General features: G+C 35.5%; 1 protein-coding gene across 6 annotated transcripts in view; it reads left to right on the top strand.

Annotated features, from left to right (window-relative positions):
- ec (ubiquitin specific peptidase echinus) overlaps positions 1-21,083 on the top strand; it is an 86,739-nt gene that overhangs the window by 50,372 nt on the left and 15,284 nt on the right. For 3 of the 6 annotated variants that reach the window (XM_076115355.1, XM_076115356.1, XM_076115357.1), the window contains exon 1: positions 18,469-18,710. Coding sequence is in view for 2 of the 6 variants with exons in the window: in XM_076115353.1 (XP_075971468.1) it covers positions 3,064-3,156 (93 nt within the window). In the remaining 4 variants the exon portion in view is untranslated. Of the gene's footprint in view, positions 1-3,063; positions 3,157-18,468; positions 18,711-21,083 lie in introns of those variants that run through there. The other 3 variants (XM_076115353.1, XM_076115359.1, XM_076115358.1) reach the window with 2 other exon arrangements.

Raw genomic sequence — 21,083 nt, 5'->3', positions numbered from 1 at the left:
TTTATTTATTTATTCTATTACCGCGTCCCCTGGAAACTAGTTCGCCAGTGGCAGTACTACTTACGTAGTGTATAAACGCGGAATATGTCGCCACTAACAGTATCTTAGTTACGTGACTGAGAATCAGCATTCATCTGTCCGCTAGCTAACTGCCTACTAAGCTTGTTTCGCAGAATATCACGCTACCGGTGCGCATGCGCCACTTGTCCATCGCACATCTGTCATCCTTCCTCCTTTTGAGTACTTTTTTATCTTCCTGTACCCCGTCCTGTTACAAAAAACGAGAGAATTAAATCTCTAAATAATTTAGCAAGCTGGATATAATTAAATAATGGAGTATATCTCCAAATTTAAGCAGATGTATGCTTGTATATGTTTATGTTTACGTGAAGATCTGACATTAAGATAAAAATACTAAAAGTGCTGCTATAAAGTGTAACGTTAACAACTATGTAGTGCGCTCTGAATATAAATAACACATGAAATCGACCCACAAACGAGTCCTATATAGAAAAATAAAACACGAGTTTATTGAGAGCATTCAGAGTGAGGAGCATCTGCTCCGGCAAGTCTGCGCACCTGCCTGCAGTCCCGAAAACAATCGCGAAAAACTACCCGGCGACGTATCGCTCTCATTATAATAACAGGTGAGGGATGGTATTATGGCGAAACTGCTAACAGCATCGTATATTATGGGTGAACGAGATAATTGATCAGATACTCCACTATGAATTTGTTATTCTGTAGTAATAGTGTAGTTTTTTCATGTTGAAGGCGTGGTTTGTGTTGGTTAGCAAATTACAGTATAAAATATAGACAAGATCTATTTAAAATCATGTACCATAATTTATTGTCTTTTCAAGTTTAGCTGTTTTAATGAAATATACTAAATTCACCACAAAAATATGAAGTCAATTTAAGGTTTTTCGATCAAATGTTACTTAAGTACTTACATGTTTTTGTAGCAAATATGAACAGTTAAGTTAATAGTCGTATAAGTTATTTAAATAATAACTATCATTCAAATGTCCTTGTCTGGTATTCGATATTTATTGTTCGGAAATAAGAGCAAAATGTTAATGGTACCTGTTGGACTTGTTTTAAAGAATTATTATAAAAAAACCTAGTAGCAAAACGTTGACAATTATGTATTATGTTTTAACGTGGGCGGCGCAGGAAGTGTGTTGGCGTTGTCCACATTATAATGTAACTGATATGCATTTAGTCTAAGATGTCGATGTTAATAGCCGATTAACTTCTGCTTTGCGACTCCATCGTCTCTAAAGCTTTATCCACCCACTATAAGGTCACTACTTGTCGTTTACGTAAATCCGCTCATGTTGTAAGATTTCCCTTATTTTCTGACTGTTTTCAGTCCCGTGTTACTTATAAACGTAATGTAAGATCTTAGTCATACAGTGTTTTGTCTCTATCGCTCATATGCTGTTTTAAAATTGAATGAAAGAGCTAAAGTATAATCGGCTACTTAGTTGAGAGCCTTGTGAGCAAGGTACGCGACTCACGGAGGTAGGTATACTAAATTCTGAATTCTATCGCTGTTTCTGAAGCACATTAAGCGGTAGTTTATCTATTCAATAGCGTTTAAACTCATATAAACATGACGGTTGGAATAGATAAACTACCGCTAAATGTGCTTCAGAAATCGGGCGTAAATCGGGCATGCCAAGGTTTCCTACTAAATTGTTTGAATAAACTCAGATGGCCAGTGTGTATTTCGAATCGATAAATGGGCAATGGCTCAATATTCACAATACCTGACTGTTCCAAGACTCACTCTAGGATAATAAGTTAGTATTAAAAGTGTATAATCGTGTAGTTTTTATATCATCGCCACATGTTGTGTGCCACCTGACGCTTGCCACGTGCTACGAATGTCAGGTCTTTAAACATGTGCTATCCCAATGGCGATGTCTTTACTTATTCAACAGGTAGCAACTTAAATATAGGGAATATGAGTTATAACTTGGCGATTCGATAGTGAATCCTGCTTCGATTTCGTCCACAAAAGGTTTCTCAGGTTAAAAGGCTATGTTACCGTCAGCCTATGGCCTATAAACTATCTTCGTTCTAAATTATTATTTTAATGATACGCAGTTCACAAGTACTTGCGTAAGAGATTGTCAGATATCTGTCACATACGTAGATCCGTCGATCTAAACATAGTTTTGCATTTATTGTAATTTCATTAGGAAATTGGATAAGTATAATTTTCTACAATTGCCCTATAACTGTAGTATTTCTCATAAGGTTTATTTAATAGTTATAAAACATAATAACCAAAAGTTATTATCTCATTATCTCCATTTGTATACTAAAGAATTTATAAAGAGCTTTAAGCAGTAACCAAACTGGTTAAATGAAGTAAAAAGTAACGTTTTACCTATAAAACATAATAGTATCGAAGCATTAGTGCGTTTACATTAAAATTTCAATACGATTATGGTGTTAATTAGACATCGCATAGGTTTGAGTGCACCTGCTTGAGCATGTGCCTTAGGAAACTATGAATTTTTATTAAGAATTTTAATGAAATTGACGCAAATATGGTTTATAGGGACGAGCTAGAGCTTGCATGTGTTCATTACTCGTGATAAGTGGGAAAAACTGGATTCATAGTTGCGTATGCTATGTTGAAAATTAATTACTGTTGAAAGGCTTTTTTACGGACAAACCTAATTAGTCACTTATCCCTACACACATTCGAATCGGCACGTTTGGTTCGGCAGTATTTATCGAACAACAGAACCGACTCGAAGCAATTACTGCTCTGTTCGGCTTGTTATCCCGGACATTCATCTACACCGGCTGGGCCGATTGATGCTGAACCTAAAATGTGCTTAGCTAGCCTTAAGGAAACTCGTGGGAGAGTTATTATGTTCTATGCAACCAAAGAGTTATTTTCCTTTTTTCCTGCATTCATCTATATATTTTCGGTTTTGCCGCCCAGACCGATTAATGCTGAACCGAATTGTGCTTAGCAAGCCTTTCAGAGACTTGCAGGAGGATTATTATGTTCTAAAGAGTTATTTTCTTTTGTCCCAGGTGTTGTGGCATCTGGACATATTTCGGCGCAGCTTCCGCGAGCTCACTGGCCACGCTTGCCTCGGACCATCGTGCATTTTTTGCGCACTCAAGGTAAGACAATTATACTATTTTTACATTAACGCATCTGCCTGGACCTATAACAATTAAGATTATTTCGAACGACGCAAATTGTTGCAGCTAAGATAATTTGTTTTCTGTTCAATAAACTAAAAGGTTAACTTTATTACTTCGTGTATTATAATAGTAATATCGTTACAGTTAGTGTTGTAAGCCAGTAAAGCCTTATTTAAAGTAGCCAGTTTAAAGTATATGCAGGTTCTTTACTTATGCAATTTGTTCCACACGCAATACAAATTCAGTAGTTGTAAATGCAAAAGCCTTTCTCTAAAATTTGAAACGGCTTGTTTTAGTTGCGTAATGACGACTAGTACCAAAAACAACTGGAAACATGAGTCTCTGACCATTCTAAACAAAGTACTTTGAACAAAACGAAAGAACAACAGTGTGACCTCGTCCGTTGGCCGGCAGACAAACGTGACCTTTCGTGAACAATAGAATCTGTTCAAAGCGAGATCCCCGAGCTTTCAACGCCCTAATATAAAGAAACAACTTTTTATAATGTCTCGAAAACGCGTGCAGATTTAACATACGCGTGCTAAGTATCTTCATTTATATGACAAGCAGTTTATTATCGCATTTTGTAGTGTAAGGACATGGGCGGGTTTTCATAGACATAGCAATTACTTGAGACGTGATTTAGTCTTAAAATAGCTACTTTAATACGCTAGGTTCACGGGCACTGAGGGTTAATCTACTAGACTGGATTGACTGGTTTCTCAGAATGGACCGAGTGGACTCGCGCCCGCGCTGTGATTTAGCTACCCAGCTTATATTTGCGGACTGCAAATAGGCCCTTACATCTGGATAGGTTTATGGTCCTTTGTCTTTCATCCTGCAATATATTACTCTAGCAGAAATTACACTGGTCGTGAGGAATACTAACGATTCCATTCAATTGAAGCGAACAGAACGACTATAAATATTTTTTTATAAAAAAAAGAACTTTTTTTACTTGAAACAAATAAAGAAAGAGATTGCTGTTATCCATATAATTTCGTGTATACAAAATAACATTATAAGCCGATCACGTGGTTTGTTACTACAATACAACTTTCTATCTCGTACTAGTATATTTGGTACCGACAAAAGCGACGCGTGCGCACGCGCCGTTACTTTTCCATTTTCAAACTCGTTTGAAGTAGGCGCGCTTTTCGACCAATGGCAGTGCTTGTGAGTTCGTAGAACTTTTAGCCTCTGCTGTGATTGGACGGTGTTGTGGCGCCAACACTTACTCCTTTCTTTTTGTCAATACGACAATATTAATCAACAACGTTGTATTTCTTATAGGGACATATTACACAAGTTACTTTGAAACATGATAAAATAGACAAGTAATTTTATATAGCATAGATTACCGTGGTTGTAAGATTTTGTAAACTACATTTACGATGAAATTTTCTATATCTACAAATTTAAAAAACAAATTTAAAAAACAATTAATAAGTCAACTAAAAAATATGTAATCAACATTGTTAACCTTTTGATGTCATGCTTTTCAAAATTGTTACTAGCACTTTTTTCGGCTTTTTAAATAATAACAAAAAAAACTATTAATCGATCAGTAACATAAATCTGTATTCACGATCTGCTTTGATCTTTTGTAATATTTTATTACTTTGCATGCCGTGGCAGCCTTTAATTGAGGCAACACCTAGTTTAAGTTTTTATGAATGTATCGTATTATGCATGCTTCCTGGTGTATGCCTTGTTGGTTGTCCTAAATAAATAAATAAATAAATATCTTAAAGCTTTTGGTTGTTGTTGTTCAAGAGAAAAAATATGACACAAGTAGAGTACATTATATAATAAAATTATTTATTCTTTTTGTCTTCAATTAAATATGTAAAGCATACGGATTAATGTATGCTACTTGTAATCTCTCGCCCACAACTATTCTCATAAAGTACCTATGTCTTGTACGTGGGTGAAAAATAATTACGCTCCAGCTAATTATGATTTTGTCAAATTGAATCTTCGAGAAGAAAGTAACAATATTAACAATTATCTAGTAGAAAATACGTCAAGATATTTACATACATATTTAAAATTACGCCTTTTTCCCATTAGGCAGAGACGAAAGAAATGTATGCAAAAGAAAATCTTTTGTGATAAAAATTTTCTCTCATATTTTACTAGAGGCCGCCCGCGAATTCGTCCGCGCGGAAACCCTCCCGTGTAAATCCCGACCTTGGAATCTCCGGGATAAAGAGTAGCCTATGTGCTATTCTGGGTCATCAGCTACCTACATACCAAATTTCATCGTAATCAATTCAGTAGTATTTGCTTGAAAGAGTAACAAACATCCATATATACATACTCACAAACTTTCGCATTTATGATATTAGTAGGATTGTATTCATATTTTACGATAAGGTGCTTATAACTTATCTAACTGTGGTCATTGGGAGTAATCATTGTGGGCGTTTAAATTTCAATTTGCTTTGCGTAGCCACTAACGCGAATCCAACCTTAACGTCTTCTTCTCACCAACCAGATTAATATGACCCGTCCTATCCCTTTAAACTAACACAATTTCTTTATCAAGTTGTATAGTGAAAGGTAACATGATAGATCTTGTTATTTTGGTTTCTAAGTTCCGGAAGATTGGAACACAAATCGACTGTTACATGAAGGTTCACGATAAACCAATCAAAAACAATTTAGTGTTATCTTTAATTGTTATGTTTACTCCAAGATTTAAGTGAAAGCAAGGTTTTAATTAATAAATGCCTATATTTTAATTTATTCAGAAGAGCGTATAATTTACAAGCAATCATGGTTAAATCAGTCACGCTAAATTAACAAAATAAAATAATTATAATTGCGCGGTATAAGGCAGTACGATTGACTAATATTGTTAATGACCAATTGGGGATGTATGTAGAGTTAGTTATACCCCAAGGAAAGGTGCGTACCTTTCCCTGGGGTATTATTGGCGTAATATTTATTACGTTTGTATGTTTGTCATTATATGTAGATATGCATGTAATAATCAATTATTGTAGTATATGGTTGCCGCAAGAAAAACTGTTGGTCATGGAAATAAATCTCTAGTCATAATACTTATTCTATAGTTCGCAAGATATAATAAAAAATATAATATTGCAAAACGAGAGTATCGTGGGATCTGAAAAGTAGAGCAGTAATGGATATGGTAAGTAAGATCTAGTAGACAATGATCAAGCGGCAACTCTTTGTCTTATCTCTACTATCAACACCAATTAAAACTTTTACTTTAGCTTTCATATAACGGCAGCCAATTCACAACTATAATGAACAATACGTTCAACACATTCTAGACACCTTTTTTTTTTCTTTCTTAACCCATTACTGTCCCACTGCAGGGCAAGGGTCTCCTCCCAAACAAGGGGGAGGGGTAAGGCCTTGAGTCCACCACGCTTGTCAAGTACGGGTTGGGGACTTTGCATGCCCTCACAAATTTTTAAGCATGCAAGGTTTCCTCACGATGTTTTCCTTCACCGTTTCAGCAAGTAATTATTATTTCTAATACACACATAACTTTGAAAGTCGTACAAAAAAGGATGAGAATAATATGTTTAACCTTTAGCTGTATCTAATCAGTAATCTTTAGACATGGCTTCGTATATAATATACGTGTAATGGATACACAGAAGCATTTAAATAAAAAAGAAAAAAAATATCACACGAATTTTCGAGTTAATTTTAGAATCCAGTTACTTTTTTTTTGAGTTTCCCTATGAGGCCGACGCAGCCCTTCGTTGGCTGATGACCTTGCCAATAACTTTTATAAAAAAAAACTGTTTAACCAAAATTTCAATCGACATGAGAGCTTTAATTTGATCGAGGAGGATCAAATATGTCGGTTACACTTCCCTGAATTTGCGCGTGGGAAATGAAGTTCACGTTCATCTGCAAGTTTTCATCTAATCTAATACATTTAGTGAAACATTACATGCAGTACTATGTGCCAAGAGTTAGTCCCTGATCTAGGCACGTTCGCTCCAACTGTGTCGCGGCGCTACGTGCCTCCAGTCCCACACAAAGTGGGCCAAACCAACCAATTACACTGATAATGTTCAACTACTATGTTGCACAGTTTCGATGCAGTGTGAGAATAGAAACTAATAATACTGTCTGAAAAAGTGTTCATTGTGAAAACATATTGATGGCAATACTGTTATTCCAATATCAGATGATTCTTTGTATAGTAACAGTCTTCTTTTTTATCGTATCGTGGTCAACCTAGTGTCAAAGTTGCTCAAGCCGCCCTAAGGCCTTTGACGTGGCCTAACGACTGTTATTTTAATTGACAACAACCGGGACCGGCTTTTTACGTGCCCTCCGAAGCACGGAGACGTCCAGTGCAAATACCACTATTCCGTTATCCATGGAATAAACCGCGCGAAGATTTGCTTAATCCACAGATCGTTTACCGACCGATGAGCGCAACTGGCTACGACACTAATAAAGCTTTATATTACCGTGTCTATGCATCGCCAAAAATAAATTTTATTCAAGTAAGCTTTGTTCAAAGTGTGTCAGTCTACCAAAAATTTAATACCAGCATTTGACCTTATGAGTTAACCCTTCTCAAGTTGCGTGTTTTATATCTTTTTAATAATGTTTTAACAAGACACCCACACTAAATGTCCAGTTATATCTTCTAAATGATGGGATCTGTTGCAATAGTAGCTATTATCATCGGCTTTTCCCGCCCACGCCGGGTTAAAGGGTCTTTTCTCATACGTCTCGCAATGCTGTACCCACTCGATCCATATACGTACTTTATATAAAAAAACAATGCAATCGCTTAGAATTATTAATGCTAATGTCAATAACTCAGTTTCTTGTTCAAATCTACAATTCAATGGCTGTGTTGTTGTTGCAAACGCTTATGTCATTCTATAAAACATGATTTCTTGTTACTTCCTTCATTTCAACTGCATGTTTTTCAAACAGGTTTATTAATGCAAATATTCCATTATACCTAGCTTTATAGAATATTACATTGACATAATAAACCCTTAGAATATTTGCCAGTAACCTTTCCAATTAATCTTAATTCACCACGTGTCAGAAAGATCCTTTTTAATTCGTTCACGTTGTTAAGGTCGTGAAAACCTTAGATTGATATTCTGGTTCATGGGGGTAGATCACGCGAGAACGTGCGGCGGCCGCGACAGCCATGCTTCATGGCAGTATATAATAGATGTACATAAAGCCATGTATCTATACAGCGGGCACGCGCAGCTGCAGAACCGGTTTTGGCTTCTCGTTTACACCAAGTTGTGCCATGTCATACTCTACTATACATGTTTGTGGTTATACAGTTATGGGATGCACGTAAAGCCTACTCGTAAGGTCCGGATGCTGTATATTTAGTCAAAACACTGATGCCACGTGCGTGATGCGTTTAACGTAGGATCACTTCTATTAACTTATGCTAATTATTATTCGATTTTTTTTTTTCACTTTTCATGAGTTTATATTTTGCTTAATGTAGATTGACATTATAAATCTGTTAGCACTCTATTAATTACTGAAAAAGTGTACACACACCCCTATGTAACATTCAGAGTTTCATGATTGTTATTTCAGGAATTACATAATTGTGAAATTAAACGTGATTCGTTTTACAATTTTTATCCTTGAAATTTGCGTGCGTAGGTATAATAGTAGCTTAGAATTATAGATTTTTAATAACTATTGTGAAATACTGTCAGATCTCATGTCACATTCAATTCGGGTCATCGTGCAAAAAGTAAAGGCCAGTGTGGGAGTTAACCAAACTGTAGTGTAACTAACAAGGCATGACATTGCAGGCCGCGCCGCGTGGTTTTTTAAACGCAAACTTAACTGAGACAAACTTTAATACGAGACAAAACAACAAGTATAATTGACGAGGTTTTTTTTTATACAAAAGTAATAAAAAGTCGTACGAGGAACAAAAAAGTGTGATAAACTTAACCAGTCTAACGTTTCTAGCTGTTTTTTTGTTTGTTAGCGCATTTAAATTCGGCTAGAATTAGAATTACGGTAGGTAGAGACAGTTTCAAATGTTGGTAGAGAAATTCAGTACTTTGAATGCCCCATGTACTGTAGATATTATACATTCTACAGTATGTGGGGTTGTTACAATACCCATTACTGACTTAGTAGGCATTTATTTAAAATCTAATTATTACTATTTTTTTCAATACCCAAAAGCATGTTTCCTCTCAGTGAATAAAGATATCTTTAATATTTAAAGTAGCTTCCCTTCATGGCCCATCATTTTACGGCCAGTATTGTATTAGTTCATCAAATTCTGTCTTTGACTGCAGGAAGGTTGAATATATAGTAGTAGTTCATCTTATAACTGACTGTACAATATGTCTTCCTTTTGTCATTATTTAACAAACATTAAAGACGGGTCACTGTTTAACACTCTCCCAAAACATACCACATTGATGCTCTACTGTTATGTCGAAGTATAGTATTGTGTTGATTGCGAAAAGACCGTTTACCTGCTACGAGGTTCGCATCCTGTGCATTGTGCATCATATCAATTACAACAATGGATTTGTACTACACGCCGTGAGCTCTTTAAAATTAGTTCACGTAATTCTAAATTACTTTATATTGTTCGTTTCTAAAGCTTTCGAAAATACAACTCATTATGAGAAGAACGTGTTTATCCAATCTTTTAGCAGAGTACCATTGCTTTGAATGAATTGGCGGTCATCAGTCTGCTTGAAAAATTTTTGATGAATTCAAAAGGTTAGTTGCCTACCAGTCAAATCAGCTACTCTTTATGAAATGTCAAAAACACATTTTAGTATAGAAATACGACGAGTGACGTCACTATGTCATATTTTCAGGTATCAAATGAGTGACTAATAAAATGTTTCAGACTGTAATAATTACAATTTCAACACTATTTACGAAATAAGCTACATAGTCTGAGCATTTTAGATGAACCTTTTGCGGGTACAAGTTTAATAATTTTTCGTTAACCCAGTCAACTACCCAATTGTTATTTGAGTCGGAAACCATCCCAATGAAAAGAGCAACAAGAGCATTTAGAATATAAAAAAAAACGTTTTATCAAGTTTGAAATAGAATAAAGAAACAAAATTGATATAATAATCCGCTCGACGCCCACGCTTATAAACGTTAGTGACCAAGGCTCTCGCCCACTGCTGGTGACGACTTGCTTACAATCTTATCTGAAAAAGCTAACTTGTATAAACCACTGGCTATATTCAAACTCGCTCTATGAGTTTAAGACTTAATCGGTCAATTGAGTCTACTCTTACTACAACTATTCTTTGTAGGTCTAAGTAAACTACATCGATAGATTTTTCAAAGTAATGGGAGAAAATAACTCGTTAAAAATAGTAATCATTTTCTAACAGGTTATCCAGTAGTTTTTCCTAGCTTGTAAGCGATATATCTTCTTCGTAAACTATAAATTGGTTGACCAAACATGTCTTAAACATTGTACGATAAATCACAAAAAAACTGTCTGGAAAACTTGTCTGTAACGATTTATAGTTTGTTGGAAAGTTGTGAAAACGATCCTTGTAGGGAACGGGCGGGGCGGCCACGTGCGCTGACGACCGGTCACGGAAGTTAGCGACTGTGCGGCGCCTGCGCACTTGGGCTACTCCAAATCTCCTGTCAGATTATCAACCGGTAACTATTCCCAACAAATCACCACGTGTTGCGTCGTAAAAGTTAATTTTATTTGATATATGACATAATTAAGCTTACGGTCGAAAAGACAGAGTTCACGGGCGATAGATGTGGGAGGTCGATTTATCTTTTTAATGGGCAGGAGAAGCTTTCACTGCGCTCTAATCAAGAGGTGAAGGTGAATGCTGATTAGTATTGAACAATATATGCAGTTAAAAAAACCCATGGGGTCTTTTTCTTAGTTGGAAATATTAACATGACATGTCGGTACCGTATTATGAAGCTCATTATTTCTTATATAAAGTTCAGACCATTAACAATTTAAAGGGTGTCTTTACCTACGTAACTAATGATGACCTTCAAAACAATTTTATATACAGAATTCTCGAGTCACAATGTTCTTTCCCGTACTCCTCCGAAACGACTTACCTATTCACATAAAATTTTGTGAGCATATTGAGTAGGCCTGAAAATCGGCCAACATCCATTTTAAATACCCCTAAGTGATAAGGGTTGCTCACACCTAACATTTTTATTTATATTTATATGGTAAAACAACGTTTGCTGGGTCAGCTGGTATTATATAAAATATAGCCTTCCTTAATAAACTTAACAATTTTACTGAAAATAAAACAATTCTTCTGTATTTCAAGCATTATTTTTCGTTCCTTGTCGTCCTAATGAAGGTGCTTTGTCCAATATCCCTGAGGCATAAGTGCATTGACCAAGTGCATGTCAATCATCATACGCACATGGCCATGTCAATTGCCGTTGCGTGTGTACTATCCGCCTGTTCCCTTGTCAATACAATGTACTATCTACTTATTGTTTTATACGTGGCCTGCATTTTTATAACGCTTGTACAAACGACAGCTTTACAAGGGTCATCACACCTTTTTAAATCAACCTAACATTAACTACACGTGTTAGTTTTGATGTTTATAATGTAACACTAACGACAGTAGGTACAATGTTATAAAATATAGCTGACCCGCGCAACTTCGCTTGCGTCACATAAGAGAGAATGGGTAAAATTTTTCCCCGTTTTTGTAACATTTTTTACTGTTACTCTGCTCCTATTGGTCGTAGCGTGATGATATAGCCTATAACCTTCCTCGATAAATGGGCTATCTAACAGTGAAAGAATTTTTCAAATCGGACCAGTAGTTCCTGAGATTAGCGCGTTCAAACAAACAAACAAACAAACAAACTAACAAACTAACTCTTCAGCTTTATTATATTAGTATAGATATAAAATCATAAGTTAATTGTTAAAGCCTAGATAACTAGATTTTATAGATCCATTAAGTTATTGTTCATATTGCGATTGATTTATCAAATGATCTTTTGTTTTATATTCTACTACGTTTATGTTTAAGCTCTCACTCATACTTAATATTCTGTCTGTAAAAAGCTGTAGTCAATCAATTATATAGTGTACTGAACCTACGTAATAGATCACGAGAGGCAAAATTACTTTTAACTAGCTCAATATAAATACCCCTTACTTGTATTGAGCTAGTTATAACGTTATAATAGTAACTATCGACAAATTTTGTACGAAAATTCTGACAGTGCCTCTAGCGGGCGCCGAAGAAACTATTTTTTTTGTACATTTTAAATGTCAAACTCTCGATACTCCATAGTACTAACCGTAGAGAATCGTGCTACTGATAATGTATCAAGGAATCCCACAAAATATTGACTGACAATACAAACAAGACAGACAATTAGTTTTACAACCGCGGTTCAACCTTCAACCCGCATAGAATGGCTAAGCAACTTACATAGGAATGTGCAATCGCCGTATAATACTTATATACAAATAGTTAAGAGTTATTTACTGTAATTATAAGCTGAATCATTACTTGTATCGTGATCTACCTTAGTTCTTGACATCATAAATTTAAGCTCGTTAAGTAAATCACTTTGAACGTATGAATAATAGTCTTTTTTGCGATGGATTTTTAAACTACAGATGTTTATGAAGAACCTTATTCTACAATCCGGAGTTTAAATTGCTTGGATTAGATTTAACAAAGTTGATGCACTCTTCTGCTAACGATAGCGCAGACAAAATCAGTGACGTGTGTTGTTTTAGACTAGGTATTTTATTATAATTATATAATCAACTAGAGGCCACCCGCGGCCTCGTCCGCGTGGAAATCCTTCCCGTGTGAATTCCGATCCCTCAGGAACTCCGGAATAAAAGTAGCCTATGTGTTATTCTGGGTTTTCAGCTACCTATATACCAAATTTCATCGTAATCAATTCAGTAGTATTTGCGTGAAAGAGTAACAAACATCCATACGTACTCACAAATTTTCGCATCTGTTTATAATATTAGTAGTAGGATATATTTATTTCCAGTCCCAAGTACTATATATTCATTCTTTTATTCATCATCTCAATAAATCTAATTCACAGTTACTCCTGATTGGAAAAGCTCACGTTTTAAAGAGATTCAATGCGTAATATGTCATAGCGGATCCTCTATTACGTCACATCCCATCATCGAATTATGCTTGCAACTTCAATCAGCTTTGCAATCGCCGGCGGCTACTAGATATTACTCGTTATTACTTATACTGCATTAACCACAATTACCCTAATGCTAAATATTTAATAATGGAGGCAAAATACTTACCCTCTTATTCATAAACACACTATAAACCTATTTTAGTTAAAAAACTACTATAATATGTTTTCTTCTTTTCATTTCGCTAAGGAGTGAAAGGAAAAAAACTCTTTATAAGCCTTTCAAAACTTCATATATTTATATGAATAAGAGGGTTAGCTTCTGCCCCGAACTTCATCCGTATGGAAAGATTTCCCTAGGAAAAAAAAGTGTACTAATCCCGGTTATAAACGAACGAACTTCCGTCCAAATCTAATCAGTAGTTTTGGTGTGATTAAGTAACCAACATTCAAAGTTAATTATTCATATAGTAAGAAGTAAGTACCTTACCAATACAGCTTTATGCATGCATACATAGTTTAGTCATTACCGTACTGTAGATTCGTAGAATATTCTTTTGTCTAACAATTACTTCCTATTACTTGTAACTTAAACATATTAACCTAACAGTAAATAAAGCTGTGTTATGTTTACTTCAAACAAATGCTTGAAGTCTCCGCTCAATAAGATATTTAAGTAAAGTAAGAAAGCTTTTGCACGGGCACGCCATAACTCAACAATCCTACATTTCAGCAACGATATAAATCTCCATTTTTGTATTTGTCCATCAGTAAATTCGACATAAAATCTTTCAAGCTTGAACAACTTTCCTAATAGCTAAACCATTAACTACAGGAAAAAGAATGATTCATCAGTCTATACCTATATAGTGACATCAACTGAAATCTTGAATTCCGAACCGGCAAGTTATCAAAAAAATTTGTATGAAAATCAAATCGGCACATCTAGCGAGCGGCGTAGGAACTATTTTTTTCAGTAAATTTGAAATGTCAAATTTTCGATACTCGTTAGAACCGACTATAGAGAATCGCACTACAGAAGCAGGAATTATGAATCATCATAGTTTTGCAAGATAGCAATTAACTCAAACCTTAAACAGTTCGACTTAATGACGTGAGCGGAAGAGGTCTAATTACCAGTTTAAAAAGACAGGTTGAGTGATTACAGTATTCATGTAAATCAAGCTTGAAGCCTTCAAGTTTTGTGTCTTGGACACGTTTGGGCTTCAAACAGGTTGCAAGTGAAATGAACAAGTGTAGGCAAAGTGGGACGACGGCACACATTGTGGGTACAGCGAGAGTGGGCATCACTAGACCGTATTAAAAATTAAAATTTGTAAAGAAATTGTTCTACTGAATAGTTATTATTGAGCTTAGTTTAATATTAATACTCTCACGTTTACTAAAGAATGTGCAAATTGTAGAACTAGGGTTAAAAAGTTAAAGGAAATCTGATTGACTTTTGACAATTCTCTTGATGCTCTCAGAGGAAAAAAAAGGGTAAAACACCAAGAATTTTCCTTTTTAAAAGAATCTGAACTTTATGTTTAAATGTAGGTATAGGTAAGTAAGTATTTAGTTGATCTTTGTTTAAATGCGTCTGTTTTCCTTTTACTCATAATTGTATTTTCCAAATATTTCCGATGAACTCACTGTAATGGTAGCCAATGATTGTGAAGTGTTAGTTGACATTGAGTGTCGTAACGCCCGCCCGCTGTGATAAGGGTCGAGACATTGATACCCGTACGGAAAAGTATTTACATGACCTACAAATAACACTGCAGTTTCGTATTCACTTTCAGAAGTTAAATTATCTTTGATATGTGTATATTCACGCGAAAATATGCCGGTTTGCAGTTCCTACTGTTAGTTGGCCGGATCTCTAAAAATAAATTCTATGAACATAAGAAACTTTAAGAAATCATTTTAAGGGCCAGTTTCGTGTATGTCATATAGTGCATGTGGTAGATTAAGTCAAAATAACTGTCAAAATTCCTTCTGATACATGTCAGTGAGACCGCTCGTAAATATATTAGAATAGAATCAGAAACCGTGAAAAATAAAGTCATATAAAATGAGTTCAAGGATAAGTTCCCATCGACAGTGGTATCCCACTGACCACCATAGTTCTAACTCATATTTTATTGCCGTGTGAACTTCTTCCGATGCAGGTGCTTCCATTGTTCAGGTTAATGCCCTTTTATTGAAAACACTGTATTTGTTGCGGACAAAAGATTCTGCTCAATGCGCCGAACTAAGCACTGATGTCTATTTTTTACGCACGTATTTGGATTTAGCATTTCATTTTCTTAAATTCATCTTTACAACGCTGTTCAAAAGCGGTGATTTTTCTAGTTCACTTAAAACAGCGTCAAACTTTAATTTCCTGATAATATTTCGGCCAAAAAGTATACCCACTAGGTATATTAAATGATAATGCAAATTTATAGATGAATCATTTTAGTTAGATTCGGTCCGGTATTTACAGAAGTTTACCCGGACACAATAGAACGAAGTTTAACTTTTTATAATACCAGTACATCACAACGCAAAACATTATTTTACGATCACACCCGGAAATATATACCTTATTGTCTAGAAACATTGCCAAGAATAGCCGCTCTTAAAATTCTAGACCCGTCGCGCATCGTTACAACAAAAGTATAATAGAAATCGTTCTAAGACTTGACGAATTAGTTACTCGAAGCCAGCCAATACCGAGCTAGTATATTTTCATAGCAAAAATAATTGCTATTGTCCATTCACACGCTCGAGGGGAGATAAAGATGCGTAAAATGTACATTTTTGAATTCCTAAGAGTATGACGTGATCCAACTACGACCACGGTAGTTAGAAATTGCCATATAAAATTTTATTAAAGCTATTGCTATGCGTTTACTAGAAGAATGCTCTGTGCGAGTACCTTTTATTGTTTTAGCAGAGTTCGATATCTGATTGCAATAACTGTATCTATATAATCTGTATCTAAACAGAAATTCCTTGCTTTATTTTCGGTTAGTTAGGAAAGTTGAGTCATGGAATTAGAATTTATTTGATCAGACTCTGATAGTTGTATGGAGTTTTAAATCGGCAAATAGTGCAATAGAAAGCGCATTTCATAGAATGGCGTACGACAATGACCTTTGTAATCACAATCCTAGATTAAGAAATAAAACTGGCTTCCTTACTAGCTCTGTATTAATTAAAACGATATGAGTTAATTAGCGTCATAAAGCTCATAACTTATGCATTCATATTCACGGTCGCGAGTAGTCACGACGAACACGGCAACCAGCAATTATAAAGTTGCGAGATTTGAATACAAGCTGAAGTTTGCAACTCAACTTTTGACATTTATAGATATTGCGCTAGACCTGAGATAATGAGGCTCTTGTGAAGCGAACACTGCAGAATTAGGTATAACAGAATTGCAAAAACCTAAAATAAAAAATATATAAAGGACAGTTAGAGGTTGTAACTGTATTTACGATTGACTAATCGTAGACAGCAAACGACCTATGATGCACCTTAAGTTGTAACGACTTAATAGACAGACATAAGCACTAACACCTCAAATAATCAGTGACTATTAACATCACATTTCTATTTATAAACAACAGTCATTTCAGTAAGCACAAAGTCATTAGACAATCACTTACATAGAACACTTTCCTTTGTTTATCCTAAGAGTTCGTTGAGCCTCATCAGGTAGATAAGAAAGGCATTAGGTTGCGTCGCCCGGTATCTGTTATCATTGTAAGTATGAGGTGTCGTTAGGCTGTATCGCGTTACTGAAACCGGTATAACCGCAGCCTGACCCCGCGCACTCGCTAGATTTGTTTTGCATAACGATATTCTATACCTTTGAGATCAGATATTGTGCTGAATTTACAATTCTGTATTGCAGAATTGAACTTGTTATAGAATATTGTTTACTAATGTTTACAGAACTATAGGCATATATGTTTGTATATAACAAAAAGGTTTTTATATTGCGACTGGTTCATCAAAGAGTATTGTTGTAAGGTTACAATCAGTAGGTCATGTCATAGGTCAGGTTCAAAACAAGCTTTACTGTCTCGCGTAGTTTCTATTGAATTTAAGTAACGCTTACAACTCATTCTGCCTCACTTTGACATAGTATTGTAGAGACAGAAACGCTAAATACGGCAGTTCTATAACCTTAAAATGATAATTACATTTTGAGTGTAGTTTCCAAAGGATTATGAATCTCGATTTTATCTCGTATACGCAATACTCTCTACGGTGAAGGGTGAGATGTGTAGCAGACCGCGGTCGATGATCTAAGCCAGATAATAATACGGACTAGACCGATGTTGAGCCGCCGCACTGGATTAATTACCGACAACCGTTCTGTCTCTAAGATGACGTCATTTGCATGTATTTAGTTTTTCACGATAACGCTTGAAATAATGAGATTTTCTTTTGCGAAGAAAAAAAGAATTGGTAATCTTAAAAAAGAAGTTAATATGAAAAAATCTAACCAAATCGCAAATAATGATTTTTAGAGATAAAGGAAACGACGAAAATATGTAGAGTCTATGTAAATAAATCTCTAAACTAAAATGCTTTGTTCTACAATTTTCCTCTACGATTAAATAGTTCATTGGTTTCATTGTTCCAAGCAATGTTCAAACTTCTTAGAACTATGGCGTAGTTCTAGCTAAGTATAAAGGTTGCTCAATCCTTAACCTTTAAATAGTGAAAGTTCAAGCGCAGTCTCAATATGACTAAGCTGTTGGCGGCGAAAATAAGTAAAAATGGTACTGTGATCCTCGAATGTAACTGGGGCAAATGAGAATATTACACGAACAAGTTGACCTTTAAATATTTTCATATGCTATATATGTCTCATTGAACTTTATTATGATTTAATTAAAGCAATTGTGACATATCACCGTGTAACAGGAATTTTAATTATAATTGCAATGCAAATTGTAGTTTCCACATACTTTTAATCTCCTTGCTACAACAAGTAAGAAACATAACCGGACTCCCGCGTAAGCCTCTCGTCCGTCTCGCTCGCACTGCGGTGATCACCGATTTGGCGCCAAAGCCTTCATCTTGTTATCTTTGTCGCTCGCCTGCGCCCGCGCAGCCTGTCACTGCGCGGTTACTCCACGAGTCCACGTACAGTCGTACATGACGCCTCTCTACCGCAGCGCGTACGCGTCGCGTGTTTACTTTGTGTTTGTTCCAATACAACGTTATATTCACTCAAAATATACCAACACGTGTCTGGATATCGCACCGAATTGACGCCAGCTCAAAACAATAGTTCTGAGTGAAAGTTTTGTGTTTTCAAGTGATATGTGCCAGTGCTAAAGGTCATTATCATATAAAATCGTGTCCTAATCAAGTGAACGGTATTGTATCTATATTGGATGTGATTTTATACAGTGAATTGGTTACTTGTTGGCCTTGTGAACGACAGCTCTGCGATGACTGCCGACTAAATATACAACTGTTAATTTATTTAAATGTGACGCGACAACCCTGTGGCGATAAGTAAATGCGAGTTTCAGGGTCGATTTTTATTCGGTTATCGAAATAAGAAATTAAAAGCAATCGGTGTACAATTGTACATATTTCGATTGATTGCTCCACGGCTCTACAATGCGTAGACTTGCAACACAATAGTAACAATTGTAATATGCGTGCGTTCGTGTCTAATCTCTTTCTATTTCTACAAATGTTCTTCTGAGAAAAATATTGTAACTATCCTAGTTGCATATCCATATACCTACATTATGTACCTACACAAACGTAACATCAATATTAATTCAATACCATTAGGCGCCAGTCTCAACGCAAATGAGTTTTTAAATGACGTACACCCTAAAGTTTGACAACAACGGTGTCAAATCGAGCATCGTGTGCGTATAGAACAGTTGTTATAATACGTGAATAATTACGAGTGGTTATATTCCACCCTATTGTTCGCCCACACTAACATTACACTTGCACATATAGAGTTATTCGCCAAACGAAACGCCTGCGCGTACAAACATTGTCATGAATGCTCTCGATGTCCTCGCTATTAATTGCATTACTCCCACAGAACGCTTGAGTTAATTCGTTGTCTTACTGGAGTAACTATCAGATATGTTGCATATGCATGCATTGCATTCGATTCGAACAGTTAAAGTAAGTAAGTTCCTTAACGCTTTAGGGATCACTAGCTGACCCGCGCAACTTCGCTTGCGTCACTTAAGAGAGAATGGGTCATAGTTTTTCCCGTTTTTGTAACATTTTTCATTGCTACTCCGCTCCTAATGGCCGTAGCGTGATGTTCTATAGCCTAAAGCCTTCCTCGATAAATGATCTATCTAACACTGAAAGAATTTTTCAAATCGGATAAGTAGTTCCTGAGATTAGCGCGTTCAAACAAACAAACAAACAAACAAACTCTTCAGCTTTATAATATTAGTATAGATAATGGCTTAAAATGCTACGAAAAGGAAGCGGATTATCAACATCGTTTTTCGAAAATGCTTGCAATAATGTCTGTTTCCTAGAATATAGTAAAGTCTTAGTTATACTTAACCCAAGTGTAAAAGATTTGAACAGTCTTAACGTGATTAATATTACCCAAATAGATTTTTTCTCATAACCTGTCAATTAGGATTATTCTAACAAAGAGCTTCGTAGAGTCGCTCAAGTGGAACCAATTCGAAGCTATATAGATAGAGTCCTTTTTATTTATTTATAATTTATTTCAGACTTAATTATTCATAGAGAGTCAGTAGTGTTTTAAACCTTATAAGTCAACTTTATTCTAAACTTTAATACTCTAGTTTACCTTTGTTTTATACCACCTAAAACAAAGCTCTATTCATCATATTTGATGATACAGTTCCAACTTAGAGAGTTTTCTTGACTGTATAAATCACATATCCACAATCGTCTTGCACAATGGTTTATAACCGCGGCAATTGAATTAGATGTAACGAGTAGAACAAATCGATTGTTCGCCGATAACACCGAGTAATCGAATCAAACGTAGCAGAGTTCATCACACTTGCCGATAACGATATCATCTCGCTTCTTACACTTTATTGCATCAAACCTTATTTGTGTAGGCAATTAATCATATTAATTGCATTCTATTATCAATTCAGACCTATATTTTTAAAGGGGACACTTTGTTTATAGCGTCTAATTACAGTTAAATTGTTGGGATAGACAACTGAATGACGAAAAGACAATTTAACTGCTTCTGGGGCACGGTCGGTATAATATATCCGACTGACTACGCGGTCCTGGGTACGATTCCTAGATTGGACAAAGTGCTATTAACCTCTTTTAATTTATATTGTCTTAGTTTTGGTACTTTGCCCGATATTTGGTATCATTACCATATATCGGGCAAATTACGTCTCGGCTCGCATCCTGTTGCCTACATTGAACTAAAATAGTTAAATGTGAAACACGAATATTTCATTCAAAATTAAGTTACAGTTTTTCCTTAAATTAGGCGCCAATGGCCACGGAATGTACTTATTTCAAACGCTAAAAGTATTTCATACTAACACCGCATTGATCTCATATCTTGTTGCATTTCAAAACGAGTTTCTATGCACGAATATGGAGCGATAGCAATCTTTGAAAAGTATTAATAGACATACTGATAAAATTGAATCGAATAAAATTGCTCCGAGTTGAAGCAATCGAATTACAAGCAATTGCAATCGAATTACCCAACAGCCTAATTTTATAGGCGTTGGTAGATACATACG

The sequence above is a fragment of the Anticarsia gemmatalis genome, chromosome 6 (genome assembly GCF_050436995.1).
Source record: "Anticarsia gemmatalis isolate Benzon Research Colony breed Stoneville strain chromosome 6, ilAntGemm2 primary, whole genome shotgun sequence".
NCBI classification, from domain to species: domain Eukaryota; kingdom Metazoa; phylum Arthropoda; class Insecta; order Lepidoptera; family Erebidae; genus Anticarsia; species Anticarsia gemmatalis.
The sequence above is the reverse complement of the archived record's forward strand: the minus strand, read 5'-3'. Positions and strand labels throughout refer to the sequence as shown.